Source organism: Callithrix jacchus, chromosome 20, assembly GCF_049354715.1.
Source record: "Callithrix jacchus isolate 240 chromosome 20, calJac240_pri, whole genome shotgun sequence".
Taxonomy (NCBI): domain Eukaryota; kingdom Metazoa; phylum Chordata; class Mammalia; order Primates; family Cebidae; genus Callithrix; species Callithrix jacchus.
In genome coordinates this window covers 46,173,038-46,200,388 of record NC_133521.1, presented here as the reverse complement: position 1 = coordinate 46,200,388, position 27,351 = coordinate 46,173,038, and the positions used below count along the sequence as shown (strand labels likewise).

General features: G+C 63.1%; 1 protein-coding gene across 15 annotated transcripts in view; it reads right to left on the bottom strand.

Annotated features, from left to right (window-relative positions):
• Window positions 1-1,908: 1,908 nt before the first annotated feature.
• ZFPM1 (zinc finger protein, FOG family member 1) overlaps window positions 1,909-27,351 on the bottom strand; it is a 78,902-nt gene continuing 53,459 nt past the window's right edge. For 12 of the 15 annotated variants that reach the window (XM_035281588.3, XM_078357969.1, XM_078357970.1 and 9 more), the window contains 7 exons: window positions 22,230-22,363; window positions 10,537-10,639; window positions 8,493-8,699; window positions 4,780-5,013; window positions 4,315-4,410; window positions 4,080-4,226; window positions 1,909-3,875 (listed from right to left, as the gene is read on the bottom strand). In XM_035281588.3, coding sequence (XP_035137479.3) covers window positions 2,071-3,875; window positions 4,080-4,226; window positions 4,315-4,410; window positions 4,780-5,013; window positions 8,493-8,699; window positions 10,537-10,639; window positions 22,230-22,363 — 2,726 coding nt within the window. In that variant the 3' untranslated portion in view covers window positions 1,909-2,070. Of the gene's footprint in view, window positions 3,876-4,079; window positions 4,227-4,314; window positions 4,411-4,779; window positions 5,014-8,492; window positions 8,700-10,536; window positions 10,640-22,229; window positions 22,364-22,663; window positions 22,755-27,351 lie in introns of all 15 variants that reach the window. The other 3 variants (XM_054248749.2, XM_054248750.2, XM_078357968.1) reach the window with 2 other exon arrangements.

The window sequence follows — 27,351 nt, the reverse complement described above, 5'->3', positions numbered from 1 at the left end:
GCCTCTCCTCTGCGGCTTCCATTCCCGGGCCTCGCTGGTTGGGCCTGGGAGGGTGAAGACATGGGAGTTGTTTTTCTCCTTTGAGCCACACCAGACGGTATCCTCAATGTTTCTAGGGGCCTTGAAACATTTACTTTGAAATGTCCACACAGGGACAGCCCCCACCCAGGTTTCTTTCTTAGAACATCTCATTCGCTCTGCCTCATGGGGGGCACAGCCTCCAGAACCCTCCAGGTAGATTCCTGCAGAGCAGTGCAAATGCCAAGCAGGCTGAGGGTCTGGCCTCCCGTCCCTGCTGTCGCCTGGCCTTCAACAAAAGGGGTGTCTGTGAGGAAGAGGCTGCTGGCCTTCCCTGGAGGGGCCCTGGAAGGGGGTGGGAGCCCTGTGTGTTCAGTGGCCTTGGCCGCAGGCCCCATCTGGCCAGACCCTAGTGGGCAGGTGGACACGTCGGATGGGCAGGGTGAGTGGACAAAGACATCAGAGACCGAAGCGTTTGTAGACCCAGGCCCACGAGCCTCAGGCAGGAGACAGAGCCCTGCAGCAGCTGGGAAGCGCCTCAGGCTTTTCAGACAAGAGGCCACTGCCACTGTGACCTGCGCTCACCAGGGCTGTTGGGCAAGTTGAAAAAAGGGCAGCAAATTCCAGTAGAGTTGGAAAAGCCCTGTGAACAGTGGTCTGCGTCCATAATCCTCATGCTTTGAGAGGCTGAGGCTGGAGGTCATTGATTTGAGACCATCGTGGACAACACAGCAAGACCTTATCTCTACATAAAAAATTTAAAGAATTGGACAGGTGTGGCAGCTCAAGCCTGTGGTCCCAGCTCCTCGGGAGGTGGAGGCAGGAAGATGGTTTCAGCCAGAGTTTGAGGCTTCAGTGACTTACGGTGACTGTGCCACCATACTCCAGCCGAGGACACAGAATAAGACCTTATCTCTAAAAAAAAATAGGATTGCCCAGTGTGGGCAACATATGGAGACCTCATTTCTACAAAAAAATACAAAAATTAGCTGGGCATGGAGGCGTACACCTGTAGTCCCAGCTGCTCAGGAGGCTGAGGTGGGAGGATCACTTGAGCCCACGAGGTCAAGGCTGCATGAACCGTGAGTGCACCATCGCACTCCAGCCTGGGCCAGTGAGCTCACCTGCAAAAATAAAGTTCCGTTGGGAACGGAGGGAGGTCTGTTCTCCGGTGAAAGAGCAGGCTGGAGGGGACCCAGGGCCACCCAGCTGCTAACCGCAAGGGGGCCGACCTTGTTCAGCCAAGCTGGGCCAAGCAATCCCCCCAGTCTGGCGGGGCATACAGCCCAGCAGGGCAGAGAAGCCAGGGTGGGGCGCCCTGGCCCTTGCACTGGCTCGGCCACCACGTGGCTCAACCACACAGCTGTGCCCAGCCCTGCTCTGAGGGGAGGGGCACCCCCCAGCGAGCATCAGGACCCCCTCGTGTGCAGGGAATGTTTTTGGCGTTGGTTTCCCTGTCCTGTCCACCTCCTACTTGTCTGTTCTCCCCACAGCCTTGGCGACCACAGGGCTTCCTCCTTCCCAGGGCACTCCCACCCCGGCCAACCAAGGTGGTCTGTGACTGGATGGGGAACACTGGACCCCCCAGGGCCATGCAGAGTTGCAGGGATGGCCAACCAGGACACTGCCTTTCCCTTGGCTGTCTGGTGGCCAAGTAGGCAGAGGAAAGGGTCAGCAGTGTGGAGCCTGTTCTCCGTAGGGGGGCAAGGGCAGGGGCGGGGTGGGCCGAGCCGCTGGGCCTGCAGTGGCTCCGTGTGTGATGCGACCTCCGACCCGAGGCTCGGTCTAGCCCTTCCACTACCGGCGGTGTGGCTCCGGCAGGCGCCTGTGTGCACCCCAGCGATGGCGTGTGCCTGCTGGCTCAGAGAACGAGGCTGGCCCACCCCCGTGCTCATCAAACTCGACTTGTTTATTAAGTGCCAAGGGTCCAGGCGGGCGCTGCCCCCTGCGGCCCCCTCCGCCGAGGCCAGTGCTTGGTGGGGTTCCCAGGAGTGAGGGTCCCCTGCGGCCTCCCCGGGGCGTGCAGAGCGCCTGCGGCTGTAGTGTGGGCGCTCACTTCACGTGCTCGGCAGCGTGCGAGGAGCAGTAATACTTCTTGTGGGCGATGAAGGTGGACAGGCTGCTGAACTTGATGTTGCAAAGGCGGCAGTACCGGTGGTTGCCGTTGGGCAGGGGCGCCGGCGCGCCCTTGCTGGGAGTCTGCACGCCCTTGTCCGAGTAGGAGGGGGGCGCCGGCGGGGGCGGCACGGCCTCGGGCGCGGCGGCCGGGGACGGGGGCGGGCCGGACGGCGGCTCCTGGGGCTCCGGGCCGAGGCCGTCCCGGGAGCCGCGGGGCCCGGGCTGCGGGGAGGCGGCGGGAACGGGCGCGGGAGAGGGGCCGCGGTCGGCCGGCGTCCGGGCCTCGACCCCCGGGCCGGCCAGGGGCGCGCCGAGCAGCAGGCCGTGCGCCAGGCGGAAATGCTCCAGCAGGTCCCCGCGCACCGGGCCGTTCGGGGGGCAGTAGGGGCAGGCGGCGGCGGGCAGTCCGAGCGCGCCGGGCGGCGGCGCGGCGGGGCACGAGTACTTCTTGTGCGCCAGGTAGGCCTCGAGGCTGTGGAAGCTCACGCGGCAGGCCGTGCACTCGTGGTAGTCGGCCAGCGCGGGCGCCGGGGCTCCGGGGGGCTGCCGCCGCGGCTTCTTGCTCAGGTCGATGGGGCCGTCGGCCGCGGGGCCAGGCGAACGCGTGGGGGCGGGGCCGGAGCCACTTCCGCTTCCGGGGCGCGGCGACTCGGGCGCGGGGGCGTGGCCGGGCGGCGGGCGGGGCGGGGCGCCGGCCGCCGCGTGCAGCTCGTAGAGTTTGCGACGCCTGCGCGTGCGCACGGGCGCGGCAGGAGGGGGCGCGGCGGGCCCCGGGGGCGCGGCGGGGCGGCGCGGCGGCGGGTCGTGGCGCGAGGCGCAGTAGTAGCGCTTGTGCACGGTGTAGGTCTCGTGGCGGCTGAAGCGGATGTTGCAGGCCTCGCACAGCGTGCGGCTGGGGTCGTCCTCCGCGTCGTCCACGGAGCTGCCCGGGCTCTGGCTGCCCTCGCTGCCCCGGCCGCCAGCGCCGTCCTCGGGCGTGGTCGCGCCCCCGGCTCCGTCTTCGCGCGTTCCCGGGCCCGGCGACGAGCGGGGCGCGTCAGGCTCGGCGGGCGGCCCGGGGGGCGCGCGGGCCGGCCCAGGGGGCGCCTTGGGCCTGCGCGCAGCGGGCGCGTCCTCGGGCGCGCGGCGGCCGGAGCAGTAGAGGCGCTTGTGCACGTAGTAGTTGTTGACGTTGCTGAAGGTGATCTCGCACTCGAAGCACGTGGCGCCCTTGGGGGCCCCCGCGAAGAGCCCGGCCTGCGCGCCCGCGCCCTGCTGCAGCCGGCTGTGCACCAGCTCCGACATCTTGGCCAGGATCTCCGAGGCTGGGGGCGCCGTGGGGGCCGGGGGTGCCGAGTCAGACCCGAACACATACGGCGGCAGGAACAGGGCCCCCGCCAGGCCCAGCTCACCAGGCACCGGGCTGGAGCCCGGCGTGGGGCTGGACAGTTCAGCCTTCGCCTTGGCCGGGACGGGGCTGCGTGGTGATGGCGTCCGCGACGGGGCGTGGGGCCCAGACTCTCCGGGACCCGGGGCGCGGGTCGCCTCCTGCTCCTCCCCCGCCTCCACCTTGATGCTCCTGGGGGCCGCTGGGGGCTCGCTGCTGCCTCCATTATGGGGGGCTACCCTGGCCTCTCCGTTGGTGGCCTCGGCCAGGGCCTTCCTGTCCAGTCCTGGTGATGGGGTGGGCGCCAGGCCCAGGTCCGTGGAGGCCAGTGGGCCGTGCAGGGCCGAGTGCTGTTGGAGGCTGCCCAGACTGTCTGTAGAGAGACCGCAGAGGGGCACCTCAGGCCTGGGGCAGGACCTGGCGGGTCAGAGCTGGAGGGCGAGCTCCGGGAGGGGAGGAGTGGGCGGAAGTGGTTTAGAGCCAAGGCCGAAAGGGACCCCTCCCCCCACCTGTCTTGGTCGACAGGCCTGCTCCCTTTCCACACCTCAGGGGGGGTCCAAGGGACAGGGCTGCTCACCTGGGGGCAGCTTCGTTGCCGCCTGTCCTGACCCTGGAGAGTAGATCTCACCCTTGGAGCCCGGTTGACAGACCATGTGGTTAGTGACCAGGTGGCTGTAGAGGATGTCCCTTGTGGTGGAGATGAAGCCACAGCTGTGGCAAACCCCTGTGGGCCATGGCAAGGTAGTCAGGGCCCAGGGCGGAGGGTGGGCCCCACACCCCCTTTCCAGCGACCCCCACCCTGCCATGCCTACCGCTCAGCGTGTCTGTGTGCACCTTGAGGTGGCGCTCGCAGTTGGCCTTTGTGGTGAAGGCCGACAGGCAGATCAGGCACACGAAGGGCCGCTCTCCTGGAAGGGCGTGGAAGGGTGGTGCCCGGGCCAGCTTGGCCTTGGAGTCCAGGGATGGGGAAGGTGGATCTGCCTAGGGCCATGATCTGTGCCGGGACCCTGTGCTGAGGGCCCTTTAAACCCCTCAGCCACAACCCTTTTTCTCTCAGGACTGCAGTGGGTCAGGCCCTCAGCTGACTACCCTGATAGCCACAGGTGGGCGGCCTGTTCTGGGCGCCTGTAGGGGTCTGGGCGTGCGGAGACTGCACAGGCGTGTCATGACACCGTGTTCGCCACGTGTGCCTGCATGTGGGTGTCCCCTGTCGCCTGTGGGACTGGGTGGGGAAGCAGCTGGCATCCCGAGGACCTGCATTTGGGGTGGGGTCTCACCGCTGTGGCTGCGCATGTGGATCTCCAGGGAGCTGGCGCTGGGGCAGCTCTTGTGGCACTGGGGAAAGGGGCAGACGCGCTCGTTGGGGTAGGCCTCCTTGGGCTTCTCCTCCGAAGTGGCGGTGGCCGGGGAGCCGGCGCCCTGGCGGCTGGCGCAGTAGTAGAGCCAGTGTGCCTGCAGGTTGCGCTCGCTACGGTACCAGATGCCACAGTCCTTGCAGGGGAAGACATCTTCTGTGGGGCGGGAGGTAGGTGGGCATGGGCTGAGGGCCATCCTGCCAGCCAGGGCAAGGGCCTGGCCCTGACAGACCGCACCGTCCTCCCCACCCCAGGAACTGAGGCTTTGACCCCTCCCTGTAACTGTAAGCCTCCTGTGTTGTCCTGTGACAGCCCCAGTCTGGGACCTATGGGAATTTGGGTCTGAGTGGACCCCTGTGGGTACCCTTCCAGTGGTGAGCCCCATAAGGAGACACTTTGGCCTCGCGGGTGCAGAAGGAAGGAGTGTGGACACCACCGGGCGAGGCTAGCATCCCTAACATACTGGGGTGACCGTGTGGATCTGGGGGGCCATGGAAGAGGAGCTGTGCGTGTACAGGTGTGCGTGCCGGGGCGTGGGAGTGTGGGGCTGCAAAGGAAACCCAAACGCACAGTCCCCGAGCACCATGGCTGCTGACTCGTTCTGGGGATCTGGGGCATGAGCCTAGGAGCGCAGAGGTCAGGAAGCCCCATGCGCCCTGACACCGGGGTGGCTCCATGTCAGTTTCGGCCTGGCTGGTCAGATTTGCTGAATCCACCACACTGACCCTGAGTGGGCTGCTGGGAACTGGTCAGAGTTCTGGGGGCTGGGGCTGCTCAGGGCGGTTCTGCCAATGGGAGGATTTCTCTAGCGTGTTTTCAGTTTGTCTTGAGAGCAGTTTAGGGAATGTTTCTCTGCCCCAGAGCCCTGCCCTGTCTGCCCGAAACCTCTTGGCTGAAGACAGGGAAGGGAGGGCCTGTTCAGATTGGCCTTGGCCTCCCTGTGGAACCCGGGGGCCCTGGGATTCCTTATCTGGCTTTTAAGCCCGTTCCATTTGGAGACCGACGTGATACCAGGCTTCTGCCTCTGCAGGCTAGTGCTCATTTCTCACGGCTTCGCCGATGTTTATCCCAAGGCCACAGTTATCACTCAGGGCAGCCCCCTCCCCTCTGTGGCCTGCCTGCCACCTCTCGCCTCTTGGTAGGAATTTCAGTGCCTGTCTGGGAGGTGGCTCTTTCTCTGGCACCTGGCTTTTTGGGACTTTCCTGGCTCCCATCTCCTCCCTCCTGTGCTGCTGATTTCCAAGTTCCCTTTTCCTGAAGGCTGCAGGCAGCTCTGTCCTCTCTCAGCTGAGGCCTTGAGCTGGGTCCCAGATCTGGGAGGCCACCAGGTGGGTTTGTTTCTGTGTCTCCAAGGTCATTGTGGGGGACTGTGCTGCTGGCAGAGATGTGGGGACAGGGGCCGTGGCTGTGCAGTTTCGTGAGGAAGGCTGCCTGCCTGCTGCCAGCCACTGGCCGAGTCCGGTGGCCTGCGATGGGGCCTCCAGGCAGGTGTGCCGCCTCCTGCTTAACCTGTGAGACAGGTCCAGGGTGCTGTGCCGGAGATGAGGCACTGATATGGAAACTCAGACCTGAGAGGGGGAAACCGAGGCAGTGGTGCTGAGCCTGGGGCACCTGCAGCTGCCCATCAGAGATGGGGAGGTGGTCTCTGCAGGCTGTGTGGCATGGACCCTGCTGGAGGATGGGACCCTCGCCAGCCCACTGTCCCCACTGTCTCACTGTTGTTTGGGTCTCCCAGGCACCTGGAGACACCATGGGGCACCCCCTTCCCATCCTGGCAGAGTGGCCACTGTGGCCTCCCATCCCCTCTGCGCCCTCTCCTTCCAGGGAAGAGACAAAGGCAGATGGGGATCCTGTTTGCTCCTGGCTGCTTTCAGTTCCCTGTGGGCTGTGTTCTCGTCTCCCCTCCTGGCTCCCCGTGGCCGCCGTTCTCAGCTCCCTTCCTGGCTCCGTGGGGCAGTGGCTTGCCCTGCCTTGCCCATCCCTGAACCTGGGCTTGGGTGTGGACCCGGCTCTCGGGCCCCTTCTCTTCAGTGTCACCAGCCATTCCCACCAGCACATAACTTGGGCCATTATGTCCCGGGTACCAGGCACACAAGCCCGGCCCCCTCTGGCCAGCTGGCCCCTGCGCAGGCCTCTGACCCTCACTGGAGCAGTCTCGGTCAGGGCCAGCAGTCGCTTCTCTGCTGTTGGTATTGCCACGGCCTGGATGTGACAGACCATCTGCCACCCTCCACGGTCCTGCTAACCTGTCTCAGCTCACTTGCTATCCCATGGGAGACGTCCCCTCTCCCGACTCGGGTCCGTAGGCTCCATGGTTCCCTAAGCCCTGTCCCGTGTCTCTCGACAGACTCTGGCTTCTCTCTTGCATCTAGTAGGTGTCTCAAGGTTAGGACACTCAGAGCTGGGGGTCCGCTCCCCAGACTCCCTTACAGAACGACGTCCCCCAGTGGCCACACCAAAGCCCCTGGCTGCACCCATGGCCCTGCTTGGCAGGCACCTCTGGTTCTAATCACTGGCTGCTTCCGCCTCCTTCAAGCCATCTTCACATTGGACTTGCTCATCAAGGTCGCTTTTCTTCCAGTTATGTGACTCTGTGGTCACCAAAGCTAAACTTGGGTCTCACCCTCCCCATCCAGAACCTGAGTCTCACCCTCCCCATCCAGCACCCTCTGGCACAGTCCCTGTTCCCCTGGGAAGACCCAGCCGCTCTTCTGAGGCCACACTTGCCGTGAGTCCCCTGTGTGCCTTGTGGCTGTACACTGTGGCCACATGCTGGCCTTGGCCACACAGGTGCACGGGGTGCCCGATCACTCTTGGCAAATTTTTAAAATTTTAGCAGAGATGGGGATCTTGCTGTATTGCCCAGTTTGGTCTTGAACTCCTGGGCTCCAGCGATCCTGTCTTGGCCTCACACAGTGCTGCGGTCACAGGTGCGGCCCCTGCACCCAGCCCAGGATGAGTGACTCCTGATTTCCACAGCCATCCTCAGAGGTTCCAGGAGAGCCACTGCAGGAACGACGTCTGTCCACTTCAGGTGTGCCCAGCGGGGTGGCTCTGTCCCCAGGGACATGTGGCCATGTGTAGAGATATTCTGGTGGCGTGTGCCTGAAATCCCAGCTACTCGGGAGGCTGAGGCAAGAGGACTGCTTGAGACTAGAACTCCATGACCTTCTGGGTAACACTGAGACCTTGTCCCAAAACCAAAAAAAACCCAACCAACAATGTCTTGGTTGTCAAAACTGGGAGGTGGAGGTGGTGGCACCGTCTAGTGGGCCGGGGTGAGGGCTGCTGCTCACTGCCTGTGGTGCCCAGGCCCCAAACGCCAGGGGGGCTGAGGGGAGGGTCCTGCTCTGCCCCAGTTAGGGCTGCACAGGGAAAGTGCAGGCTTCTGGTGTGGTGTTCGAGGCAGTCGGGTCTGTGCCTAAGCCTGCTTGCCTGCTGTCAGGGCCTTTCCCTGTCATGGCCTCGGGGGCCTAGGGACCCTCTTGGCCTTGTGTGTTCCGCACTTGGGACCACCCATATCACCTCCTTCCCCACCTTCCCTCTTATTTCCCACCCTCAGCTCCCCTGCTTCCTGCCCTGCCTGCCCCTCCTTGGTACAGCAGCCGCCCAGGCCTGGGGAGCCCAGCACTCACTGTTGATTACTGCAGTGGCAAGGATGGAGGCCATCCCGGCCTGCTGCGGCAGGAGCTGGAGGTCGTGAGCAGGGACCGGGCATGTGGGCTCTGCCGACTCCTTCTTCACGGGGTGGCCAGGGGTGCTGCAGGGCTCGGCTGTGAGGAGCACGCTCAGGAGTCCCCCGGCGGGCACTGGCTTGGTGACCCTGCACCAGAGCGCATCATCTGGAGGGAGATGAGTGCCCATGACCCAGGACCTTGTGTGCCCCACTGCCCTGTCCCATCCTAAGCAAGGGGTGGAGGATGGGGTCAGGAGAGCTGCCATCCCAGGTTCACAGCTGTGGCTGGCTGGCTGCATTCTGCCTCGGGGGTGAGGCGGGTGGTCCCCTCCGGATGCTCAGCCTCCCAGCCTCTCTGCCCTATACCCGTCCTAGTGGGAGGGCCCTGGGGACGTCTCCCAGGAAAGGGATGACGTGGAGGGCAGGTGTTAGAGCAACTGTGGAAGACCCTGGGCAGCCATTCAGGAAAGGTGGCCAAAGGTTGGGGCCTTTGAGGGGCCCTAGAATGGACCCTGCTCTTCCAGGTATCGTCCAAGGGTGGCTGTTCCTGCATCCGCCTGCAGGGGGCAGCCTTGGCCCACAATGCCCAGGCTGCCCGGGCCGGCTTGTCCATCTTGGGCTCCTGGGCTGTGACCCGTGGTGCTGGCTTCAGTCCCGAGCCAGCCCCGCCCACACGCGCCACAGCCTGTCCCCACCCTGCACCAACACCGGGCCCCCACGTTTTGGGGCCCTCAGGGACCCCTTTGGTGGGGAGGAGGTGCTGGGGTCCCCTCTGCCTTACAGATGGGGGAATGGGGGCACGTGGGGGAGGCACTGACTCAGGTCCCAGGAGCGGGTGGCAGGGCACGGGGGAGGCCACGCTGCACCTATCACTCCCTGGACACCCCATAGGGAGGGGGCTGCAGTGTGGCCGTTGACAGGGATGTCCCTGGGGAGGCCACGCTGCACCTATCACTCCCTGGACACCCCATAGGGAGGGGGCTGCAGTGTGGCTGTTGACAGGGATGTCCCTGAGACAGCTCTGCCTCCGCTGGGATTGCCGTTGCTTGGCAGGCACAATGGCAAGAGGCACGTAAGGGTCCATGAGACTGGTATCTGGCGCTGAGCGCACAGCTGTCCTGGTGACCACGCTGTGGCGGACGGCCTGCCTGGCTTCGGAAATCGCGGTGTGTGCCCCTGTACTCCCCTAGGACCTGAGCCTCCATGTCTGGAAGGAGGGGTCCCCACAGTCCTGATGCTGAGAGTGACACATGTGGCACTTCCATTCCCTCAGGGGTGACCTTCCCAGGGGGATGGAGGCGCTGATACAGAAGAGCAAGGGGTGGGCGGGGTCTCCCAAGAGCCAGGAAGTGCGCCTGCCCTGGCTGTATGGCTGCCCTGCAAGACGCCCATTTCCTGCCCCTCTTCCTCCCGGGCTGCTGCCACCTTCCAGCAGGTCCAGGAGGCTCCAGGGAGGCAGCTCTCAGGCCTCCAGCCCTGGGTGCCCCACTGGGCTCTTTCCTCAGGCTCACACCCATCTTCCAGATAGAGAAACAGAGGTCCCAGAAGGCAGGGCCTTGCCCCAGGTCCCACAGCTGGGTTTGAACACCATTCTGACTACTCTGGAGCCACACCAATGGCATGGGGCTCGGGTCCAGTGGTACCTGCCAGCCAGCTCGGCCTCGGGGTCCCTGCCGCTGCCCTTGCTGGGCTCCCAGAAGTACAGCCAAGCCAGGGAAGAGAGAGGGGGATGATGGTATCCCACAGAGGGGCAGAAGCCCCCATCCCCGCTGCAGTGGACACCCGTCCTGGCTTAGCCTGCCAGGCAGGATCCTCACACAGGGACTAACTGGTCCCAGTAGAGTGTCTGCCTCACACTGCAGTGCCCAGGGCAGTGGCTCCTTGTCCCCCACCCCTGCCCCTGCTCTAGCAGGCTGCTTTCCTTTCCAGGGCTCAGCCCTGGGAGAGCCAAGTGACCCCCACCTTCCGGAAGGCTTGGGACGGAGGCGCCGCATCATACTGACCCTTCCTGTGGATCTCTGCGTTGGCCTCCGCCTCGGTCAGGGCCTGGGGCAGCATCCTCAGCCAGCAAGACTCCTCCACCAGCAGCAGGGTCAGGGCTGGGCTCTGGGGGGGGGGGGGCAGGAACACATGGAGGACGGGTCAGTCCGCAGCCTGCCTGGGGTTTCCTGTGGGCACGTGACTCGGATTCTGCCTCCTGGCTTGGCTGCTCGGCCAGGTTGTGGACGGTCGCAGGCCCGACAGCTGGCAGAGCCGTGGCATGGGCCATCTGTACCATTGCTGGCTGGCGGGGCTAACACCATGCTGGGGCTGGAAGGCACGGCAGGGAGAGGTACCTTCCTGGGCTGGGTGCAGAGTTCTCATGGAGACCGAGGCCCAGAGAGATCGAGCACCATGCCCTGGGCCACACAGCCAGGGAGCAGCAGCGCCTGAGTGCACACCCGTATCTATCTGTGTCTGTGTTCTCCCCACTGCCCGCCCACCCTGGCCTGGGGCGTGCTGGGTATGAAACACTGGCCCCACACAGCTGGCCCTGGCACAGGATCCTCCCACACAGGCCCTGGATGCCTCCAGAATGACCTCTGTGGGCGGGGCCAAGATTAGCCCAGGCGAGACGGCACCTCCCTAGCAACCCCTGGGCCTCAGTATCCCCCCAACAGCATGGCTCCCCTCACTGCCACAGGGCGCAGCAGGGCCACCTATGTTCCCGCCAGCTCCCAGGGCCAGCACACAGTGGAAGTAGGGGAGCACCGGCCAGGCTCAGCGGCTCTGTCCCTATCCTGAGGCTGGTTGGCCCCTGCCTGGGGGGCCTGAGATGCCAACACTGGGTAGGGTCAGCCCTGGCCCACTCAGCCTCACCATCATCCCGGCAAGCAGGCAGTGCCCTCCTCTCATCTCATGGGTGAGGAAACTGAGGCCCGGTTGGGGAGGGACAGAACTCATGCCCGTGCCTTGGGCCATGCTGTCAGTGGTGACTCTGTCAGGGCTAAGTCTGGAAGGAACACTGGGCTCGGCCCTCTGGACGGCTGCCTCATTTCCTGTGTGCCTTGCATGCGGGCCGAATGGTGGAGGAAATGCGAGGGACCCCATTCAGTGCAGTCTGGGGCTGGGACAGGGCAGGGGTGGGGGTGGGCAGTTGGTGGCCTTGCTCTCTGCTACCCAGTGCTGGTCACAATCAAGGGTAGAAGGCAGTGGTGCAGGAAGGGGTGACCACCGCTGCCCCTCAGGCCTCGGCCCCTCCCGCAAGGCTGACTCAGCCTCAGCACCCTGGCCCTCAGCCCCGTGCTGCTCACTGCGCCAGTGGGTCCCCAAGCTCAGCCACCTGGGTGCCCAGAGTCGCCGCACACGCGTTTCCAGCGCTTCCTGTAAACACGCTCACTTTTGGTTCTGTATAAATAAATGCCTTTTAATCAGAAACTTCCTGCATCATGACCTTTGACGGAAAAGCCAGTGTCACCCATGAATGCTGCCGCTGCCACGGGACAGGTGTGTGCTGCCCTGTGGCTAGGACGGCCGTCGGCACAACTCTGCATGGTAGAAGGGGCCAGGCTGGCGACGGTGCAGGGTGTTCCCCTCGGGTCTGGAGGCCTCCCCACCAGGTGCCATCCCATGAGCTTTCCTGGGCTTTGCTGGCCGTGCATGGGACCCTGTGTGCCATAGAGCCGGGCAGCGGGGTTCCAGCCAGGCTCTGTCTCCCTGCTGTGACCTTGGGCAGGGCATGGCCAGACCCACATGCAGGGACCCCTCTGAGCCACCCTTGCCCCTCAGCCCATCCACAGGCATGCAGGAATCTACCAAGATTTGGCCTTTGGGCTGGGGACGCTGAGTGATCACTCGGGCAAGGTTAGGGCAGGCTGGCCAGCAGAGCGAGTGGCTCCCACGCCAGCTGCCTGCTGCCACAGGGCTCGGTCACAGAACGGGTGAGCAGAGCTAAGCTGGCCATGGGGCTGGCCCTGGCCCAGGGTGGGTGCAACCCTGCAGTCCCAGTGCGAAGCCATCCCCAGCAGGCACCCCAAACCCTGGCTCCACTTCTCATCTGCAGATGGGGCTCTGCCCTCTCCACATGTGGCTGTTGGGAGGATGGAGGGGAGGCCGTGCCCCTGCTCACTCTGGACCCACCCCCTGCCCACCACTAGCTTTTGGGGAAGCCTCAGGGGTCACTCCCATCTCCCTGGACTCAGTTTCCTCCCAGGACGTTGGGGGGCCGCGATCTGTGTGAAGCCTTTGTGCAGCACCTGCCTGGCGCGTCCTCAGCTCAGGATGTGTGTTCGCTCTTGCCCTGGCTGCTGCTTTTGGGTTGGCCTGGCAGGACAAGGGCAGGGGGTGCCATCCATGGGGAACCTCTGGGGCAGCACATGCTGAGTGTCCACTGGGGGGAAGCGGCTTCCCTGAAGAAGCTGCTTTGTGCAGGCTGGCACTGGGTGGGTGCCCCCCTTTTAAAGGACACCCCAGTGATTTCCAGTGCCGCAGGGCAGGGCTGAGGAGCCGCATGACCGCTGTGGGTCCCTGCGGACTCGGACAGGGGCTTCTGCTGGGGCAGGTCGGGGGGGCAAACCCCAGGGGCAATGGACAGGCACATTCCTGGCACAAAGGTGGATGACCAGAGGCTCCTGTGTCCCAGCTGTGCCTGAGCTGGATGGGCCCAAGCTGGACGGGCAGTGCTTGGCGAGGCTGCTGGGCCTGGCCCTCCCCACCCTGGCCTTCCTGAGCCTCTAATGAATATTAATGAGCAGAGGAGGGTGAAAAAAATTAATCTGCTTGATCCTGTGATGGGTGCTGCGGTAACGATATGAAATCTAATTATTCGTCCCAATATTTCTAAACCCTCAAACTGAGACTGACAGCCTCCCGGTCGGTTTAATGCTTATCACTCCCAGGAGCAGCGTGTTCGCAGCATGATAAAAACACACGCGCCACAGCTCTGCTGACGCTGCACAAGCCCCGGACTTTCTGTGGCAGTCCTGAGTGGCGGGATGGCACCATGTTCCCACCCGGCCCCACTGAGTGCACCCCGAGTTCGTGGGGCATGACGGGGTGCCTGCCTGGGTGTGCAGGTGGGGAGGGGCATGGGGAAGGAGGTCGAGGCTCCCATCTGGCACTCGGCTCCCCCCAGCTGGGAGGGAACAGGTGGGAGACCTTGGGGTTCAAGACTAGCTCAGGCCTCCCTGTCCCCAAATGCTCTCAGGGGGGCCTGCCACTCCCTCCACTTCTGTGACCCAGGCTGGGAAGGGGTGAGAGCCTCACTGCCAGTGTGCCCTGGCTCCTGGGGATGCGGCTGCCACCCCCAACATCCCCCAGGGGAGAGGGGAGCAAAGCCTCACCAGGGTCCCCAGCCTGGAGGTCGTGTGGGCATGACCAGCCCTGAGCCAGCATCTTGCCTGGTGCCAGGTGGCTGGACCCCTCAGGTCAGCCTGGGCCACCAGCCCACCCTGGGGAGCCACTGCTGGTGCTGGGGCCAGAAGACGCTGGGGCAGGAAGCCAGTTTCAGCTTCGGCTTCCCTTGTGGAGGTCTGGCTGGGCACAGGTCTGCCCGTTTATTTTTTTCTCTGTCTCTTTTTTTCCCCCACCTCTGACCAGGGCTGGAACAGTAGCTCTTTCTCTGCTTCCGCAGGCCCTTCCTGACCCTGCTCTGCCTGTGGGCAGGGGGTGGCAAGCCAGGAGGGGCCTGGCCCTTCTGCCAAGACTCTCAGAGACGTGGGTGCTGTGGCTGTCTCCTTTCCTAGGGTGCCCCAGGCTCAGTGCCCAGCCTTGTCAGGTATGTCCAGGGTCCGAAGAGGGCTCTAGAGCCTGCCCTGCTTGCCACCACTCAGGGTCCCCCTGTCCCTCCTCCAGGCCCTGGCTGGCCCCACCTGCCCCAGGACAAAGGCGGCCACTTTAAATTCCCTGGACGGCCCTGAGAATGCTCCTTGTCTCCCCCAACAAAGAGGTCAGTGTCTTGATGCTGTGATGGCATTGGAAACCCTATCTGTGCTGCATCCGCTCTGACACCCTCATCTGAGGCTGTTCCCACGCCTCGCTGGGCAGCTCTGAAGCAGCTCTGGGGGGGGGGGCGGGGGGCGTTCTAAGGTGGGGTGGCCTAGCCCAGGGCCGGCCCTGCAGAAGCCCCTCGGGGCTGCCTGGCTGCCCCCAGGCCAGTGCAGGCCAGCAGCAGATTCACCGAAGGGCAGGAGCTGAGGCTGAGGCTGGTGAGGTCCCAGCACGTCTGTCCTCCAGCCCATCCCAACAAGTCCCCACATCTCCCTCACCTTACCAGAGGCAATGGCTGGTCCTCAGAACCCGTCTCCCCCTACCATGAAAGGCGCACATTTCCCTGGTGAGGGGCCTGAGGCCCGCAGGATGACAAGCCCGGTCTGTGAGACCCCTGCTGCATCGCTGCTGTCACTTCATCCATTCACTCATTCATTCATTCATTCATTCACTCTCTTATCCACCAGGCAGGCCGTGAGACCCCTGCTGCATCGCTGCTGTCACTTCATCCATCCATTCATTCATTCATTCACTCCCTTATCCACCAGGCAGGCCATGAGACCCCTGCTGCATCACTGCTGTCACTTCATCCATTCACTCATTCATTCACTCCCTTATCCACCAGGCAGGCTGTGAGACCCCTGCTGCATCACTGCTGTCACTTCATCCATTCACTCATTCATTCATTCATTCACTCCCTCATCCACCAGGCAGGCCGTGAGACCCCTGCTGCATCACTGCTGTCACTTCATCCATTCACTCATTCATTCATTCACTCCCTTATCCACCAGGCAGGCCGTGAGACCCCTGCTGCATCGCTGCAGTCACTTGAACCACCCAGTCACTCACTCACTCACTCACTCACTCACTCACTCACTCCCCGCCCTTCCTCCCTTATATGGCAAGCAGACCATGAGATTCCCACTTGGTCACTCTGGTCACTTCCTCCACGCACTCACTCACTCACTCAGTCCTTCCCTCCCTCCCTCCCTCCCTCCCTTATCTCCGCCCACTGCACTGCTGCTGTCACTTCATTCACTCAGTTACTCAGTCACTCGGTCACTCGCTCCCTCCCTCCGTCCCTCGTGCAGCAGCTGTTACCAGGTGTGGGAAACACAGTGACCAGAACTAATCTCACGTGGATGCTGCCACGCGGAGCCAGCCAGAAACAGGAGGCCTGGAGGGGACAGTGACAGAGACACAGGGACAGGCTGAGACGGGGAGTGGGGCAGGATGTCAGCTGAGGCCTGGAGGGTGAGGAAGGGAGGGGGTGCAGGTGAGGGGGACCAAGGAACAGCACTGAGAGGGCACAGAAAGGAGGAGGGAACAGCGCAGGGGAGGGAACTGTGCAGGGGAGGGAACTGCACAGGGGAGGGAACTGCGCAGGGGAGGGAACTGCGCAGGGGAGGGAACTGCGCAGGGGAGGGAACTGCCCAGGGGAGGGAACTGCGCAGGGGAGGGAACTGCGCAGGGGAGGGAACTGCGCAGGGGAGGGAACTGCCCAGGGGAGGGAACTGCCCAGGGGAGGGAACTGCACAGGGAACTGCGCAGGGGAGGGAACTGCACAGGGAGGGAACTGCGCAGGGGAGGGAACTGCCCAGGGGAGGGAACTGCCCAGGGGAGGGAACTGCGCAGGGGAGGGAACTGCGCAGGGGAGGGAACTGCGCAGGGGAGGGAACTGCCCAGGGGAGGGAACTGCACAGGGGAGGGAACTGCACAGGGAACTGCGCAGGGGAGGGAACTGCACAGGGAGGGAACTGCACAGGGAACTGCGCAGGGGAGGGAACTGCCCAGGGGAGGGAACTGCCCAGGGGAGGGAACTGCACAGTGAACTGCGCAGGGGAGGGAACTGCACAGGGAGGGAACTGCACAGTGAACTGCGCAGGGGAGGGAACTGCACAGGGAGGGAACTGCACAGGGAACTGCGCAGGGGAGGGAACTGCCCAGGGAGGGAACTGTGCAGGGGAGGGAACTACGCAGGGGAGGGAACTACGCAGGGGAGGGAACTGCACAGGGAGGGAACTGCACAGGGAGGGAACTGCGCAGGGGAGGGAACTGCACAGGGAGGGAACTGCGCAGGGGAGGGAACTGCCCAGGGGAGGGAACTGCCCAGGGGAGGGAACTGCACAGGGAGGGAACTGCGCACGGGAGGGAACTGCGCACGGGAGGGAACTGCACAGGGAACTGCACAGGGAACTGCGCAGGGGAGGGAACTGCACAGGGAACTGCGCAGGGGAGGGAACTGCACAGGGAGGGAACTGTGCAGGGGAGGGAACTGCCCAGGGGAGGGAACTGCGCAGGGGAGGGAACTACACAGGGGAGGGAACTGCACAGGGAACTGCGCAGGGGAGGGAACTGCACAGGGAGGGAACTGCGCAGGGGAGGGAACTGCGCAGGGGAGGGAACTGCACAGGGAGGGAACTGCGCAGGGGAGGGAACTGCACAGGGAACTGCGCAGGGGAGGGAACTGCACAGGGAGGGAACTGCACAGGGAACTGCGCAGGGGAGGGAACTGCACAGGGGAGGGAACTGCGCAGGGGAGGGAACTACACAGGGGAGGGAACTGCACAGGGAACTGCGCAGGGGAGGGAACTGCGCAGGGGAGGGAACTGCACAGGGGAGGGAACTGCGCAGGGGAGGGAACTGCGCAGGGGAGGGAACTGCACAGGGAACTGCGCAGGGGAGGGAACTGCACAGGGAGGGAACTGCGCAGGGGAGGGAACTGCACAGGGAGGGAACTGCGCAGGGGAGGGAACTGCACAGGGAGGGAACTGCACAGGGAACTGCGCAGGGGAGGGAACTGCACAGGGAACTGCGCAGGGGAGGGAACTGCACAGGTAGGGAACTGCGCAGGGGAGGGAACTGCGCAGGGGAAGGAACTGCACAAGGGAGGGAACTGCACAGGGAACTGCGCAGGGGAGGGAACTGAGCAGGGAACTGAGCAGGGGAGGGAACTGCACAGGGAGGGAACTGCACAGGGAACTGCGCAGGGGAGGGAACTGCACAGGTAGGGAACTGCGCAGGGGAGGGAACTGCGCAGGGGAAGGAACTGCACAAGGGAGGGAACTGCAATGCCAGGTCACGGCAATGTGCCTGGGTTCTGGATATTGGGAAACTGCCAGGTGCTGTGCTGGCCCTCCAAAGGTGTCAGATGCAGGGACCCCGGCAAGTTCCATTCCTTGCTCCAGGGGTGGGGTAGTCGGGGCCGGGGAAGGACAGGCTGCTCCTACCCATAGCTCAGTCTTTCTAAGGTGTTGGAAGGGGTTCCAGGGCCTCTTCACATTTTTGGTGCCTCCCAGATCCTGCGACACTTGCCCAGCTCCTACCACTGCTGGCAGGGAAACTGAGGCATGGACACCGACCAGCAAGAGACATGGAGAGGAAAGGTCCACAGACCCAGCGAAGGCAGTGGCAGGCCTGGCCTGGATGCTGTCCTGTCTCCCACCACCAGAGTGCCCACAGGCTGCAGGGCACCTCATCTGCTTCCTCCATGGCCTTCTGTAGCCAGGGCTGGACCTGCCTGGCCCCTTAGGGGCTGCTTACAGAGGTGCAGGAGCTGTCTGGCTGAGCCCCAGATCTGTCCCTTGCTAGTCCAGCCGTGGGCTGAATGTTGGTCCCCAAAGATGTCCACCCAGAGCCTGTGAACATGACCTTATTTTGAAGAAGGGTTCTTGCTGGTGGGGTAAGTTATAAATTCCAAGAGGCCATCGTGGATTAGGGTGGGCCTAAGTACAATGGCTCCTGTCTTCAAAAGAGAGGAGAAGGCAGAGAAAGCCCTATGAAGACAGGGAGAATGGGGTGAGGCGTCCCCAAGCCAAGGGTCACTGGGGCCGCAGATTCTGCCTCAGAGGCCCCCAGCCTTTCCCACGCCTTCATTTCTGACTTCTTTTTTCCGGAATAAAATATAACTCAGAACACAATTCCACATAAGAAATGGTTTGTGCTCAGGAGAACTTAGCAGGGGGTCCCTGACCCATGATGGCCTGAGGTTCTCTTATCTGGAGATGGGGCTAGGACTTCTGGAGACACCATAGGGTCTGGGGAGTCCTCTCAAACCGTGCAGGGAGTTCCAGAGCCTGGCATCAGGTGTCATCGCCATGGCAGAACCTGTCCTCATAGCAGGGGAAAGCCAGGCTTGGGGAGCTCAGTCAAGCACTCTCCCTTCAGTTTTCACTGGGGTTGGGCCTCAGGCCATATGCCCATCCATCCACCACCTATCCATCCACTTACCCACCCACCCACCCATCCACCCATCATCCACCCACCCACCTATCCATCTACCCCCCATCCATCCACCCACCCACCCATCCATTTACCCATCCATCCATCCATCCATCATCCATCCATCCATCCATCTGTTCATCTATCCATCCACCTATGCATCCACCCACCAACCCACCCGCCAGTCCATCTGTCCATCTGTCCATCCACCCCCCCACCCATCCATCCATCTACCCACCTATCCATCCACCCACCCACCCACCCTCTCAGCCACCCGCCCATTCATTCATCCATCTATCTACCCACCTATCCACCCACCCACCCATCCATTTACCCATCCATCCATCATCCATCCATCCATCCATCTGTTCATCTATCCATCCACCTATGCATCCACCCACCAACCCACCCGCCAGTCCGTCTGTCCATCCACCCCCCACCCATCCATCCACCCCCCCACCCATCCATCCATCTACCCACCTATCCATCCACCCACCCACCCACCCACCCTCTCAGCCACCCACCCATTCATTCATCCATCTATCTACCCACCTGCTCATCCATCCACTCACATCATGTATCTATCCGTTATCCACCCATCCATCCACTTATCTACCATCCTTCTACCTATCCATCCACCCATGCATCCACCCACCCACCCACCCACCCAGTCACCCACTCATCCATCTATCTATCCCTTTTACCCACCCACCCACTCATCCATCTATCCCAGTCACCCACTCATCCATCCATCCACCCATGCATCCACCCACCCACCCACCCAGTCACCCACTCATCCATCTATCTATCCCTTTTACCCACCCACCCACTCATCCATCCATCCACCCACCCACCCATCCACTCACCCCTCTACCATGAGTGTCTCTTCTGCACTGACTATAATTTCTGAAGCTGGCTGGGCCCCTCAGGCCCCTTTCATCTGGCCCCTGGCATGCTGCATCAGGGAGTGACCTGCCCCAGGTCACACAGCAGGTTGGTGCCAGAGTCCACACTCCTGACTCGGCAGGGGACCTGTGCACTCAGTTTCCTCCTTGGGTGCCCGCCTCCCATGTCCAGAGGTGGGGGAATGAGGGGGAAGCCACCTGTCCCCATACACTCCCATCTGTGAGCAAGCCCCAGGCCTGTGGAGGCCAGCGGGGAGGGTCACAGCATCTCATCTGTGCCCCTTCCCCTTCTCCTTCTTCAAAGAGAAGAGAAAAAACTGGCAGCTGCTGGGACACTCTGGGGCAGAGGTGAGGTGAGGGGGACAGGGCTGGGACGTCTCAGCCAAGAGCGACAGGGGCCTGCTAAAATGCAAAAATATTTAGACAATAAATGAAGTATCAGAAAGGCGTGCACATCTTGAAGAAATCAATCATCTTGGACGGTGTGTCTGGACGCTCGGCGCCAAGGCGGAGATAGCGCCTTGCCGGGGAGATAAGGGTTAATCAAGGATTTAATTCTGCGGGAGATAAAGCAGAGGAGGGAAGAGCTCTCGGGGGCTCCTTCCTCCCCAGGGAGGCGGGGCTCCCCACAGAGCCTCAGAGGCTCCTCCTGCCTTGGCTCCGGCTCCCCTCCTGCCCCACATGTTATCTCCCCACTTGGGAGGGTTTCTAACCTTGTGCCCATATCCCCAGGATGGCCTGAGCCCCAGGCCAGAGCAGGACAAAATGTGGAGGCAGGTGGACTGGCGTGGGGGGTGGTGACTGCCTGGACACCCCCACAGTGGGGGGGGCCTGGACAGCCCCACAGCCCTGTCATTAGGGAGCCTTCAAGGGTCTCTGGGGTTAGGCAGCTGTGGGTTCCAATTCTTCCCCTGCTGTTTGGTCCTGGGTACTTGGGGAATTAATTGACTTAGCCTCTTGGAGTCTCAGGTTTCTCATCTGTAAAATGGGATGGCAGTATCCATGTCATAGACATGGATATGCCCTTGGGGGGTGAAGGAAGTGAGGATGGGCGTGTGGTGTGTCTGGAACTCACAGAGCCTGTGGTCTTAGCCCCTGTGCCTTTGCTCCTGGTCACTACCTATGTGTTTTTGTGACACTTTGAGAGTTCAGGGATGGGAGCCACGGAGCTCCCATTCTATCCACTCATTCCTCCTGGCAACCATTAAATGCTGCCAACATCCTCATATCCCAGCATCCCAGCAAGGTCAGCTGCCGCTTGCGTGTGCACAGTGATGGGGCTCGTGCCCACAGAGCCAGACCTCCACACCATGGCTTCCTTCCTGCGGGGCAGCTGAAGTGTGACTCCTTCCATGGAGCCAAAGTCCCCCATCACTCATCTTCCACAGCTCTTCTTCCACCCCTGCCCCAGGCCATGGGGCCAGGCAGGCACCCCTCCTGCAGGGCTGCTGGCTGCAGTGCCCACTGAGCCATGCCCTGTGGCAAGCACCACCCTGACCACCTCACGTGACCTCCCAGCTGCCCTGGCAGGCAGTGGTGCCATGGGCTTCCCTCCTTCACAGAAGAGTGTGTCGCCCTGCCACGCTGCCTGCTCAGGGTCTGCAGACTCAGACACCAAGCCTTAGGCGCCCCTGTGGGTCCCAAAGCCTGAGGAAGTGGAGACTCAGAGTGGGCAGGGGCCTGCCTGGGGACACATAGCAAGGAAACAGCATCAAGGTGGGAGACTCGGGGGCCTGGTGAAGGGGGACACTCTCTGTCCTGGGCCACCTCCCCAATGACTCCCTGAGCGGCCCAGGACACGCGTCTGCCTGCTCAGCTGCAAAAGGCTGTGTGGACGGCCCAGGAGGCCTCTGCTGGGCTGCAGACTGGAACCGTGGCAGGCCTTTCCAAGGTCTGGAGACCCGGCCCCGGACCCTACGCCGCCCACGACGCAGCCCCACGCAGACCTACAGGTTTCTCTACACCAGCGCCCTTTCTTAGCTGAGATGTACTTTAAAAGAAACCATTATACCCTCTCAGGGGGAAACCGTACTGACTTGTCCTAGGTAGGAGGTAGCCTCAGAAGCAGATCCAAGACAAACGACACAGGCGCTCGGGTCTAGCAGCTGGCTTGGAAGCCTCTGCTAGGCGGGGGCCATCACCAAGGAGATGACACACGTGTCGAGGCCACGGAGACCACGGCCCAAGGCAGCGCCTGAGTCAGAAGCATCCACGGGGACGGACGCAGGACCGCCCTCTTGCCCTCTGCTGCAGCAGGAAGTCACCGCCATCCCAGCACCCCAAGGCCTGGCCTCCCTCCCCTGAACACCTTTCTCCTCTGCCCCAATGTTCACTCATCCGTCAAGGTTCTGCTTAAAGAACCCCTCCTCCAGGAAGTCCTTCTAGAGGTACCAAAGGCCCCATATCCCCTCCCACAGGAAGGCCTCCCCGGGCCCCCAGGCAGTGAATCCCTCCCTGCCCTTCAGGTCCCAATGTCTCAGGCCCACATCTCCCCACAGGCTCTACACCAACTGGCCAGAGCTCCTGGGCTGGCGTCTAAGCTGGGCCTGGCTGGGGGTGTGAATGAGGCGGGTGGGCAGGGGTGGGGGGTGGAGGGTCCTTACCGGCTCCGCCTGCCCGGGGGACGAGGCTCTGGTCTGGATGCTCCCGTGGAACGGGCCCCAGGACAGGCCCGCGGCGAGGCTGAGTCGGGCCCGCACATGCCTCTGCCCACGCTGCACCACCGGTTCCAGCTCGTCTGCAGAGAGACATGGCAGGCATGAGGTGTGCCCGGTCTGGGGCCTGTGTAGCCCGCCTCCCACCAGGGTCGGCCCAAGGGTCAGTGGAGGGTGGCAGTCCTCGGGGCCTGGGGCTGAGTGGCAGGGGCGGCTGGGTGTCAGTGAGCTGTGAGCCCCGAGATGGTGGTTGTCCCTGGGCAAGGGCTGCAGGTGGACAGGCCCACAGAGCCCGGCCGCCCAATGCAAGGCTGGCATGAGTTTGTGTCGTGACAGACTGGTGGCCCCCAACAGATGCATCGGCCTGCGATCTATGAACGCACCCTTATTCCGTAAAAGGGTCTTTGCAGATGTAATCAGATTAGAGATCAGTGGGATTCTCGGGTGGGCCCTAAATCCAATGACAAGTATCTTCTAAGAGACAGAAAAGCAGAGACAGAGACGGCCGTGAGAAGATCGATGTGGAGACAGGATGCAGCCCTGAGGGTTACCTGGGGCCCCCAGAAGCCGACAGCAGCAGGAGGGAACCTCTGGAAGGCGCCTGGCGCTGCCGACACTTGGCCTTGGGACTCAGAGCCTCGAGGCTGGCAGAGGACACACGCTTGCTGTGCGAAGCCGCAGGTCACGCTAACTGAGCACGGCTGCTGAGGACACGCACACGCCTGGCCCCTACCCGCCTTCTGGAGCCTAAGTCTGCTCAGTGGACAACAGGGAGCGGCTCCTCCCAGGCTACCCACCCTCTGCCCGGGAAGGCCAGGCCACCTCTACTCTGCTGTGGCCAGGGCTACCGGGCCCACGGAGGCCTCATGTGGCCTGGCCTGGTCCCCTGGCCGCAGTGCTGTGGCGGCCCCACTTCCTGGAGCCCCGATTGGGCAGGCTGTGGCCTTAATGGGCCTGATGATCAGATAGCTGCTTGCCTAATGGCAGAGATAACATGTAAATACGCCGGGAGGCCCTGCTAAAACGTTTTAACTGGGTCTTTGTCTTCCCCAGGGCAGATAAGATGGCAGTGAACCAGGACTGAGAGGCCGAGGAGGCCCGAGCCCCTTTATCATCTCCAGGAGGGGAAGAGAAGGCTGGGGGTGGCAGGAGCAGCTCTGCCGTCCCAACCTCACAACTGCCAGCCCACCCAGAATGCCCGGGTCCAGGCTCAGGGCTCTGACCCCCAGGCCGCCCTCCTGCCCTGCCACTGCAGGCATGGCACCACAGGGTGACTGCTGTGAGCCATGCCAGCATCACACAGGCCAGACAGCATCTCACCGCCCTACGGGGTCTGGGAACAGTCATCCCCCTGCACAGATGAGGACATCGAGGCCCTTGGAGGTGACGCGGCTCGCGGTGGGGCACGTGGGGTCCAAACCTGGAGGCCTGGCTCCAAAGGCACCCCCGCATGTAATGGTGGTGGGGGCCCAGCCCCTCCTGTCCTGGCCGCACCTGCGTCTCTGACCCCCACCCGGCTGGCCCCTGGGGGTGTGCATGGGAGAGAAGAGACTCCCTAAAGGGGAGCTCCTGTGTGTACCCATCTGTCCCTGTCTCTGTCCAGCCTCTGGCAGGTCCTGAGTGCCACCATCAAGTGAGCCTGTGCATCACCCCACAGCCAGGCCTGGGTCAGAGGGAAGTGTGTGGAATCCCATCTGGACTGCCAGAAACTCTGGGTGGGGCAGGCCCTGCACGAGAACCTCTATCCTGCTGGGGCCTGGTAGGCAGAGAGGCTGGGGGGCCAAGGGGCCTGAGAGGCTCCTGAGGGCACATCTAGACCCACGAGTGGCTGTGACTTCCTTTCAGAGAGGGAAGGGGGTCACGTGCCTTCCCCTCAGGTTCCAGAACATTCGTGAGCAGAGCCTGTAGGCCTGCTGGGCATGGAGCCCCGCTGGGAGCCCCTGCTGTGCACCCGGGACTGGTGCCTGCCTCTGGAGGGGTAGGAAGAGCGTGGCCTACAGTGTCCACACCTGCCCTATGACACACCTCGGGGGTGCCGAGGCCCCTGTCCTGGCGGCTCTGGGCTCTCGCTTGTCTCCTGCCCTCATGGGGAAGGGGGAGGGCAGAGCTGGTGCCCACCCTACCCGGCCCATGCTGTACCCACAGGCAAACGGTCCTGCTCCCTAATCGGAGCTCCAGGGCCAGCTGACCCAGTCTCCCAGATAAGAGCGTGGCTGGCATTTCCCGTGGCGGCTGCCCCTTCTGGGTATCACACACCGCCAGAGAGGCCTGGCTCTGATAAAGGTGGTCATTCCCCTTGCCCAGGGGCAGAACCCACCACTGAGGGATGGCCGGGGGCTGGGTGAGGGGCCTTCAGGGAGTCCAGGGATTGGAGGGGTGTGGGGCTGGGGACCAGGGCAGTGGTCACCATGACAACCCATCTCCCTGGACCAGGGTTCAGGCTGCTGTCTCCAGGAGGCTGTGCAGGAGAAAGGCACCTCTTGGGGGTTGGATGCAGGGCCAAGAAGGCGCTTGGATACGTGAGGGGAGCATGGCTGACCTCAGCCCCAGCTCGCCCCCGTGCCCTTGTGCGGTACACGACCTGTGCAGGTGAACACAGAGGCCGTGGTGGTCTCAACACCCCCCTGCTCACACCACCTGTTTCTAGCCCGTTCCTGCAGACAGAAGTATAACTGCACTGGAAAGTGGGGCGGGTGAGGCCTCCTACTCCTGGCAGATGGGGTGACTCCTGAGGACGTGACTCAGGCCTGGGAATGGGTGAAGGTGTCCGTGAGTGAGGGTGAGAGGCCAAGGGGCCAAGGGGCCTGCGGTCAGGGGATGCTGAGGTGGGAGGGAGTGGACCTGACTCAGGCCTGGGAATGGGTGAAGGTGTCCGTGAGTGAGGGTGAGAGGCCAAGGGGCCAAGGGGCCAAGGGGCCTGGGGTCAGGGGATGCTGAGGTGGGAGGGAGTGGACCTGACTCAGGCCTGGGAATGGGTGAAGGTGTCCGTGAGTGAGGGTGAGAGGCCAAGGGGCCAAGGGGCCTGGGGTCAGGGGATGCTGAGGTGGGAGGGAGTGGACCTGACTCAGGCCTGGGAATGGGTGAAGGTGTCCGTGAGTGAGGGTGAGAGGCCAAGGGGCCAAGGGGCCAAGGGGCCTAGGGGCCTGGGGTCAGGGGATGCTGAGGTGGGAGGGAGTGGCTGGTGGCCCCATGGCTGACTCTTACCGCTCTGGCCTCAGTCTCCCCATCTCTAGACGGGTCTCCCGAGGAGGGGGTGAACCCCAGGCCGCATGCGTAAGCCCCGCCGGGGGCACAGGGCCGCCACTCCAGGCACAGCACTGGGACAAGGACTAATCTGTGCAGGCAAACAAGCCCGCACATGCCATTTCTAGAACAAACACGCCGTGCTGGGATTCAATTTCACCCCCAAGCCTCTGCAAGGCAGCAAATGAGATGTTCCAGCCATTGCCTATTTATGATTCAAACGTCCACATGGGTCTTAAAACCCTCTGACGGCACCCCGTGGGGAGGGAAGCAGTGGGGGCCGAGGACCAAGCAGAGCTCAGCGCTGCGTGCTGGGGCCAGGCTCAGGGCCCACTCCACAGAGTGGTGAGCCTGGCTGAGGGTCTGGCCAGAGTGAGTTCAGGGCCTTTTGGGGGTGCCCGGGGAGGGAGAGCTTGGGGTCTGCAATCCACAGGCCTGGCGCCACGTCCTGCCTCTGCCCGGCTTGCCAGCAGTTGTATGTCCTCTGAGCCTCAGTTTACCCATGTGGAGAAGGGGATGCCAGCATTACGTCCCCTAATGGGCTCATGCTGTGAGGTTATGGGGTGTGTCTGCTGGTGTGGCTAGCGCTGCTCTCTCCTAGTTGCCCAGATGGGCTGAGAAACTGCACCAGGTGGGCAGCCCAAGGCTGCCCCTGGACTTGGCCCCCACTCCTGGGCTCTGGCTCTGCCCCTGAGGCCCTAGAGGCCCCTGTGGCCTCCCTCAGCTACTCGGGTAACAGTGCCCAGCACAGGCGCTGTGGCCCATTCCTGACCTGCATGTGGATGCCAGCCTGTGGGGAGCATCTGCTCTCATCCCGCAGGCCCAGAGACTCCAGCAACCAGCTCTGGGTCACACAGCAGGGAGGGCAGTTGCTCCCAAGTCCAGACCCCAAAGCTGCTCTCCGATAGAGGAGCCAGGGCTCCACCCAGCTCATCTGCTTTCTGAAGCTACTCTGCTCAGCCGCCCCGGCCTCCCCAGGCCTAAGTTTCCCCACCTGACCCATGGCCCTGGCAGTCTGGCTTCCAGGTGTGACTTGACGTGGCAGGTGAAGGCATCACCCGGTGGGTGTGTCGGTGACCGGGAACCGGGCCCCTCCTGCACACAGCTGGGCTTCTGGCCTGCCAGGGCCAGCCTCTGTTTGTGCCATCAGCCTGTGCCAAGTCCAGCCACCCCAGATAGTGGGCTCTGTAGTCAGTGCCCACTGTGGGGTCACCCCAGCACCCACTTATCTAATCGGCGCCATCACTCCGCCCGGCCCCGCCCTGTGACTCCCACAGGCCAGCCTGGCCAGGCTTTGTTGGGAGCGGCCCCGTCTCAGGGATCATGCTGTTTGCCTTTGATAAAAGTCACAAGAAAGGAAAGAAAAAGGAGTGGGGCGGGGGGAGGAAAAGGCCAGACTGGTGGGTTCTGGAAGTCTCTGCGGGTCAGCAGGCTGGCGGTGAGGCTGGCGCACAACCGTGCGGGCCCTGAGCACATCGGCTTCCAACCGAGGCCAGAGGGGCGAGTGAATCCCCAGGGTCACACGGCAGGCAGACCAGCGTGGCTGGGGGTCAGCTGCACAGGCAGGGCGGGGCAAGCCGGGCCGTCTGTCCTCCTGAGCACAGTGTGGGCCTGGCCCTCGAGCTCCACCATGATGCCACGTGCCGATTCCCTGGCTGATCACACGAGGTTGGTTCCCACAAAGCCCTCGGGGCCCCCCAGGGCCTGGAGCCATTTCACGGGGCGTGAGGTCACCTGCCCAAGGTCACGAGCTCCAAAGTCAGACCCTCCTGGCTGGAAAAGCCTGTGATCTGCATGGCAGCTGAGGCCCCAGGACAGAGAGAGGTGA